This window comes from Triticum dicoccoides, chromosome 3A, assembly GCF_002162155.2.
Source record: "Triticum dicoccoides isolate Atlit2015 ecotype Zavitan chromosome 3A, WEW_v2.0, whole genome shotgun sequence".
Lineage (NCBI taxonomy): Eukaryota > Viridiplantae > Streptophyta > Magnoliopsida > Poales > Poaceae > Triticum > Triticum dicoccoides.
In genome coordinates this window covers 755,000,888-755,009,492 of record NC_041384.1, presented here as the reverse complement: position 1 = coordinate 755,009,492, position 8,605 = coordinate 755,000,888, and the positions used below count along the sequence as shown (strand labels likewise).

Genomic DNA, 8,605 nt, shown 5'->3' with positions numbered 1-8,605 from the left:
AGAGAGAGAGAGAGAGAGAGAGAGAGAGAGAGAGAGAGTCAGATCCCTCCTCAATTTCACTCTTGTATCGTTCCGAGCTTTGATTGTTTTTCTATTTGTGATGTGTCTTGTGACAACACTTGTTGGGGATATAAGCCCATGATATGACCCGCCATAATTGGGCCGAGTTATGTTGTTGGCGACTTGCGGAGCAGGACATAAGATGGGCTGAAGATGTTCAAGACCTTAAGGCCTACAGGGCGGCTTAAGGAGTGGGCAGACTCATGGGCCAGTACCAGTAGGCGCCCGCTCATCATCTAGAAGTACAAGTTGCCATATAAAGTTTCTTTACTTAGGAAGCAAGACAGCTAGGAAGCATACTATATCACGGATCACAATGCAACCCGGACTCTGTTGTAAGCCCATGGTCTCAACCTATATATAAAGAGGAGCCCCCGACGCGAAAATATTAAGCTACAAGCTCTCGAGTACTAGGTTAGCCAAGTCGCACCTTTGTAATCGATATCATCATCATCATCAATATCAATCAAGCAGGAGTATGCTTTTACCTCCACTGCGAGGGGACGAACCTAGGTAAACCTTTGTCTCTCGATTTCAATCAACCCCGTTCAAGCAATCACCTGGCAGCGATGGCCTCACGACTAAGTCCTTTCACTAGGACATCTGCCGTGACAAAACCACGGCAACACTTGTATTTAATCATGTTATTATCATTGTATCTTGGCTTTTTTGTGGATGTATTTCTTGATTAGTTGGCTCGGGAAAAAAGGAATGAAAAGGTACACAAATATAGTAGTTCAAAGAGTCCAAAAGTGCTATTGGAGCCCTAGCTCACTGGAGCTCTTTATCTAAAAAAAACCCACATCGTTCCTAGTAAGCTGATACGTCTCCAACGTATCTATAATTTTTGATTGCTTCATGCTATGTTATCTACTGTTTTGGGCAATATTGGGCTTTATTATCCACTTTTATATTATTTTTGGGACTAACCTATTAACCAGAGGCCCAGCCCAGAATTGCTGCTTTTTTGCCTATTTCAGTGTTTCGAAGAAAAGGAATATCAAACGGAGTCGAAACGGAACGAAATCAACTGGAGAAGTTATTTTTGGAAGGAAAGCTACCGGATGGACTTGGATCCCACGTCAGGAGCCAAGGAAGGTGCTCACGAGGGTGGGGGCGCCTCCCCCCCCCCCGGCGCGCCCCCGACCTCGTGGGGCCCCCGAAGCTCCACTGACGTACTCCCTGCACCCATATATACTCACGTACCCTAAAACTTCCAGAACAGATATTAGATCGGGAGTTCCACCGCCAGAAGCCTCCATAGCCACCGAAAACCAATCTAGACCCGTTCGGCACCCTGCCGGAGGGGGCAATCTCTCTCCGGTGGCCATCTTCATGATCCTGGTGCTCTCCATGATGAGGAGGGAGTAGTTCTCCCTCGGGGCTGAGGGTATGTACCAATAGCTATGTGTTTGATCTCTCTCTCGTGTTCTTGGTTTGGCACGATCTTGATGTATCGCGAGCTTTACTATTCTAGTTGGATCTTATGTTTCTCCTCCCCCTCTACTCTCTTGTAATGGATTGTGTTTCCCCTTTGAAGTTATCTTATCGGATTGAGTCTTTAAAGATTTGAGAACACTTGATGTATGTCTTGTCGTGCGTATCTGTGGTGACAATGGGATACCACGTGATTCACTTGATGTATGTTTTGGTGATCAACTTGCGGGTTCCGCCCATGAACCTATGCATAGGGGTTGGCACACGTTTTCGTTGTGATTCTCCGGTAGAACTTTGGGGCACTCTTTGAGGTCCTTTGTGTTGGTTGAATAGATGAATCTAAGATTGCGTGACGCATATCGTATAATCATACCCACGGATAATTGAGGTGACATTGGAGTATCTAGGTGACATTAGGGTTTTGGTTGATTTGTGTCTTAAGGTGTTATTCTAGTACGAACTCTAGGGCTGTTTGTGACACTTATACGAATAGCCCAACGGATTGATTGGAAAGAATAACTTTGAGGTGGTTTTGTACCCTACCATAATCTCTTCGTTTGTTCTCCGCTATTAGTGACTTTGGAGTGACTCTTTGTTGCATGTTGAGGGATAGTTATGTGATCCAATTATGTTAGTATTGTTGAGGGAACTTACACTAGTGAAAGTATGAACCCTAGGCCTTATTTCCTATCATTGCAATACCGTTTACGCTCACTTTTATCATAAGTTACCTTGCTGTTTTTATAATTTCAGATTACAAATACCTTTATATATTATCCATATACCACTTGTATTACCATCTCTTCGCCGAACTAGTGCATCTATACAATTTACCATTGCATTGGGTGTGTTGGGGACACAAGAGACTCTTTGTTATTTGGTTGCAGGGTTGCTTAAGAGAGACCATCTTCATCCTACGCCTCCCACGGATTGATAAACCTTAGGTCATCCACTTGAGAGAAATTTTCTACTGTCCTACAAACCTCTGCACTTGGAGGCCCAACAACGTCTACAAGAAAAAGGTTTTGTAGTAGACATCATAAGCCACAATGCCCGACAAAAGGCAGCCACCCCACAATAATATGTGCATCAAATTTTTATCAATGCCCCACAAAAAATGGCCGAACATGTTACGTACTCAATGTGGGCGTATAGATTTGAAACTACTTTAACTATGGCCTAGACCGCAGAGCGAATTTATACTAAAAAGTAAGTGTTCAATCGACTCGTAAGGCAGAAGACACATGTCTTGCTACCTTGCCAATTACGTCATGCCAGATTATCTCTAGTCAAGATGAGCCCTCTATTAAAAATGCGAGGAAAATCTTCACTCTTAGAGGAATTTTGAGCTTCCATAATTTCTTGTTATCAACCAAAACATCACAACGAACCATCTCCAATTTTATACCTTCTTTAGTTTTACTCAAGTGCTTTCATCCCTAGAGTAACTTCCAGTTTGTTTCCTGTTCGGCTCTATTCTACTTACAAGATGATTTATTCTTAGTTCCTATTTCTTATTCTAAGAAGGATAAATTCGTAAAACTATATTTGGAGTCATCTGTTTTATCTCTTTTGCCTCTCTTTTCCCATGCATTTTTTTTATATTTTACAATTGCTATAGTTGAATCCATAAATATTTATTTTTAAAAATCATGTATAAATAAGGCTAGGTACATAACCTTGACGAGTCCTAGATTGTCTTCTTATATGTTTACATTGAGTATGTCTGAATCGATTTTTGTTAAACAACACATATAGCGAATACCAGGTACAATAGTACAAGTGAGGCTTGGGGTTGAATCTTGATGAGGGGTAGATGGAAAGAATCAAATAAGAACCATGCCAACGAAGATTATAAATGATTCATCATGAAATCTTTATGTAAGCAATATCCATTCACACCATAAGAATCAAATGTCTTGACAGAATAGTTATAGCCTTTGGAAACTTGCCTCAATTCCCGACTCGCTTCCATGTCGGTTCTTGCCTACATGTTTAACAGGAAAAGCTTTGTGTATTAGTTCAATGTAAGGTCAACTTGAAATGGCTTTCACTAGGAGCCATGACAGATAGATAAGTAATTTTGTGGAGAACTAGCAAATGCAACCGCCGCCTACTTCCTCACCCTCTTTAAAAAGGTCCTAAGATTCTTTGTCGGTAAGGTGCCTTCTCCATTTTCAGGTTTTACGCTAGAATCTATGGCAATGAGAAGACAAGAGTTACAAAAACTGGGGTAGGAATGTGTGCAAAAAAAATAGTTAGCACTTAATTTATGTATGGTGTTATATCTGTCATGTTCTTCAGTATATACGACATAATATCTTCCATCTTCATATGTTGGATTGACTTGAAATTTGGACCACTTGATCTTCCACCCAGCCATGTGAAAATGCTAAGCTGGGGTAGTTCTTCAGGGTTGACGGCACTGTAACGAGCCACGGGATTATACCGAGTGGGAAGAATGTCATTATAGTACTTTGTGCTGAAGTTTGCCCCTTTCTCGTTGAGGTGTGCCTCGCATATGGATATTTCGATACGACATTTTTTTCTTGCTTTTGGTGTCAAAGATTCTTCTGTTCTCTCTCAGCTGAATACATGGAAGTGGCCATCGTCTTTGGCATGTTTGGAGGTTTCCTGAGTGTTTTTTAGGTTCATTGACGAGTATATGATCTTTGCCAAGTGTGTTCTAGGAATACTTGGCATACACTGGCTTTCACCAAGTATCTTCTTGTTTTCTAAGCATTTTTTAAAAGACTCAATATACATTCCTCTTTATCGAGTATCCATGTTTTGACACTCGGAATCCGTGATGTTGTGACCTGTGGTGCTGGTTGCGACAATACCTATATATTGCACAAGTTAATGCTGATTCGACAACATGCTGGTTGTGACAATACCTATATTTTTTTACAAGTTAATGCTGATTTGGGAGCATGCTGGTTGTGACAATACCTATATTTTGTACAAGTTAATGCTGATTCGGGAGCATGCTTTTAACACTATAAACTTTGGCTTCTCGGGGAGCCATGCCAAAGCATCTTACAAACATATCACATGTCTAAGTTATGTACTAGATTCCATGTAAGGTGTTGTTGCCGACCATGGACTTAGTGATGTTAGTATCTCAGTGTTATTTTGATCCTTTCAAATTCCCTATGTCTCTCATTTTTATTATCACATATGTTTTTATTGTGATCCTCTTCCTCTATAGAGAAATTGATAAACAATGGCTATGTGTTCAAACTTCAAGGCATGTAACGTGACACAATATTTTTATTACTTTTTGCATGGAATAAATATGTGGACATTTTACCTCCTAAAACATATATTATGATGATCTCGCTTTCTAATTTTTTAAGGCAATGATCTTGGGAATCGATTACCATACATTCCTTATGGCATAACTACATCATTTGCGCCAATTGGCGCAACGGGTCACCTAGTATTACAAAAGATTGGATCACCCATCGTATATGGCGACCACCACTCTCTTTCTCCCTTATCACTTCCACTTGAGCGAAATCGTAAATTAATTCAATTGGATGCATAAATGATGGGTATATTCACTCTAGTACATATTGCTGCTTCAAATAGAGAGCACGATCTTCTACGACACAGGCTGCTCTTGAGAAGCTAAATAGAGGGCACGATCTACATGACACAGGCTGCTCTTGAGAAGCTAATCCACATCTGCTTGGAAAATCATTGTGTGGCGTATCGTGTGTAATAGGCATTGCCTTGCTTTCATATGCATCCATGAATCAATGCATTTTCTATAGCAAGGCCTGACGAGACATCCACGGTGACAAAACATGTTGGTTAATTTTTTCAAACCGATGAGGTCCCCACCTATTTTTTACGACCCGGTGAGGTCTCCGCTTATTTTTTTATGACCCAGTGAGGTCTCCGCTTATTGATTGGCTGCAATTGTTACCTGGATTAAATAAGCCCATAATTCACCACCTAAAACGTCTATTACATCATCTATCTTTCTTATTTTTGACGTCAATGATCTTGGGAATAGATTACCATACATTTCTTCTGGCGTAACTCCGCCGTGAGGTCTCCGCTTATTTTGTACGACCTCACCCACTTACTGATTCGCTTCAATTCTTACCTGGAATAAATATGTCGATAACTCACCACCTAAAATGTATATTGTGATGATCTAACTTTCTTACTTTTGAAGTCGATAACCTTGGGAATAGATTACCATACATTTCTTCTGGAGTAACTCCGCCATTTTCGTCAATTGGCACAACAAGTCATCTAGTATCACTAAAGCTAGGATCGCCCCATCATGTTTAGCGACCCCAACTCTGTTTCTCCAGTTTCTCTTCCACTTGAGAGAAATCTTAACTAATTCAATTGGATGCATACATGATAGGTATATTCAATCTCGTACGTATTGCTGCTTCAAATAGAGGGCACGATTTGCTGCTACACAGGCTGCCTCTTGAGAAGCTAATCCACATCTCCTCGGAATGTCGTTGTGTGTGGCGTATCGTGCGTAATATGCATTGCTTTGCTTTTGTATGCATCCATGAATCGATGCTTTTACTAGTGCAGGGCCTGACGCGGCGTTCACGGCGACATAGCATGTTGGTTACTTTTTTCAAATTAATGAGGTATGCGCTTATTTTTTATGACCCGGTGCGGTCTTGGCTTATTTTTTACAAACCGGTGAGGTCTACGTTTACTGATTGGCTTCAAGTTTTCAACCGGGCAAGTGGATATTCTTTTTTTTCCCATACCTACCGCCCGCCAGACCATATTAGCCAACAACAGGTTGGTTACTTTTTTCAAACCGATGAGGCGTCCGCTTATTTTTTTTTTGTTCGAATTGATGAGGTCTCCGCTTCCTGAGTGGCTTGAATTTTTGGACCAGGCACATGTATGGGAATTTGCCCAGTACGTAAAAGTGGATATTCTTGTTTACCTATTGAAAGGAGAATAATAATGACTCTAAGATTAGGTGTTTAGAGAAGCAACCCATCGAGCTAGCTTGTGCACTAGTATAAATACACAACTCACGGTGACACAGCAAATCTCATCCATCATTACACACACGCACATCTTTCCTCCATTTCCTAAGGCATCATTAGCGATGGAGTACTCGCCAAAGCTAGCGGCGGCACTGCTCTTAGCTCTCGCGTCCGCCATGATCGTCACCGCCCAGAACGGGGCCGATGACATGCTGAACGCCCACAATGAAGTGCGCGCCGCCGTCGGTGTGGGGCCAGTGACGTGGGACCCCATAGTGGCGGCGTACGCGCAGTCGTACGCGGAGAAGCGCCGTGCCGACTGCCAGCTACTACTCTCTCCGGAGGTGCGCCCATACGGAGAGAACCTTTTTCGGGCCGCTGGGGCCGAATGGAATGCGGTGGACGCAGTGATTTATTGGGCGTCCGGGAAGCAGTACTACGACCACGCCACCAACACCTGCTCCGCACCTACGGGTGAGTCGTGCATGGGATACCTGCAGTTGGTGTGGAGGGACACCAAGACCATCGGCTGCGGCGCTGTCCTCTGTGACGGCAACGCTGGCGTGTTTGTCATCTGCAGCTACAGCCCGCCCCCCGTGCTCGGGCAGATTCCGTACTAGGCTACGTACCAAGTATATATGCATGCGGCTATGCATGCATGCACGTAGCACCATGTTGCTTAAATAAATAATTAAGGGATACTCCTAGGGCTGGGCACTAATTCTCGGTCGATTGATGTCACCGATGTGTGTGTGTGTGTGTGCCCAGAATCCCTCCTCCCTTCACTCCTGTATCGTTCCGGGCTTTGATTGTTATTGTATTTGTCCCGCAAGTTGTGATTGGCTTGTATTTGTTTGTATTTGAACTTGTTATTCCCATTGTATCTTGGTTTTGCTGTGGTTAGCTCTCTAGTTTAGTAGGAACCAGATAAAAGCCAACACAATATCACGTTTATCTTAAGTTGTGTTGCTAGAGAGCAAAACTTACATTTTTCTTATACTTTAGATAACCTGATCTCAGCAATGTATTTTAAAAATGAAATAAGAAAATTTCTTCTAGGGATCAAAGAAAAGTTTTTAGTGGCAGCTTATCGAAGGTTATTTAGCAACAATGCATGAAACTTTTTCACATGACATGCGCTGATTTATGGGCATTAATTTGGATAGCAGAGCAAATAATAATATACTACTTTATTAATAGAGCACAGCTCTTATGACAAGGTCTACTTAATCAAGATGCAAGTTAAAGATCCAAGATTCCAAAATGAGACGGTTACACTATTACAGGTTCTGCTTGGGACAAGAAAATAATTCCATCCCTGAATACTACAACAACTCAAACACCAGAATGACCACGGCCGCACTAGCTGTCCTTGTCGTCCTCCATGCTGACCTATATCATCTTCTCCTTCCTGCACAATAATTACCGGAACTTGCAGATATCAGAAGAATATATTTTATTTTCACGATAACAACTCACAAACCACATACATTATATCTGCATTCTTGCCAGTAATGGCAATGTCTTCTATCACCGGAACATTTGTGTCTGTGCATGTTAGCAACTGTGAATACACAACCGACAGCAAATGCACTGATGAGCCAAATCATGCCTACCATACAATGGATACCTGGCCAGGCATTAGGTAACTATACCATATATTCCAAAAAAACGAGAAGCTAATATGGCCTTACTATGCCTTGCACATGTCAGGCTACAAAGGAAAAAAAATTAAGTGCATCCCCAAGGCTAGCCATAAGGCATTCAAACAATTTAATATGAATACATTTAATATCATAAGCTGATTAGCAATGGACTCTCAGGAAGTATATATGAATTTATGTATTGAATCTTCATCTCTACCCATGATTTGAAATATTACAATTAGTTTCAGCGAACCACATAAAAATTCAAGCTGATTAGATAATATGAGGTTCAATTTGAACAATTAAATTTGGAATCCTCGGTGAATTTAGTATATAGATGGCTCTCAAGGGAGAGATAGCCATGCTACGATTGACAACTGGAACTTGTCATCATGATTAAATTATGTTTCATCCATTTTTAGTTTATACAGTTAGCAAAGAGGAACTGGCAAGCAGTGCTACTATTGGCACTCGAAA

The 8,605-nt window shown here is 41.6% G+C and overlaps 1 protein-coding gene across 1 annotated transcript; it reads left to right on the top strand.

Moving 5' to 3' along the window:
- The first annotated feature begins 6,566 nt into the window (after positions 1-6,566).
- Positions 6,567-7,341, top strand: LOC119273676 (pathogenesis-related protein 1-like). The gene has a single exon (XM_037554763.1). It carries the CDS (start codon positions 6,605-6,607, stop codon positions 7,100-7,102), a length of 498 nt encoding a protein of 165 aa, XP_037410660.1. The 5' UTR covers positions 6,567-6,604; the 3' UTR covers positions 7,103-7,341.
- Positions 7,342-8,605: the final 1,264 nt, after the last annotated feature.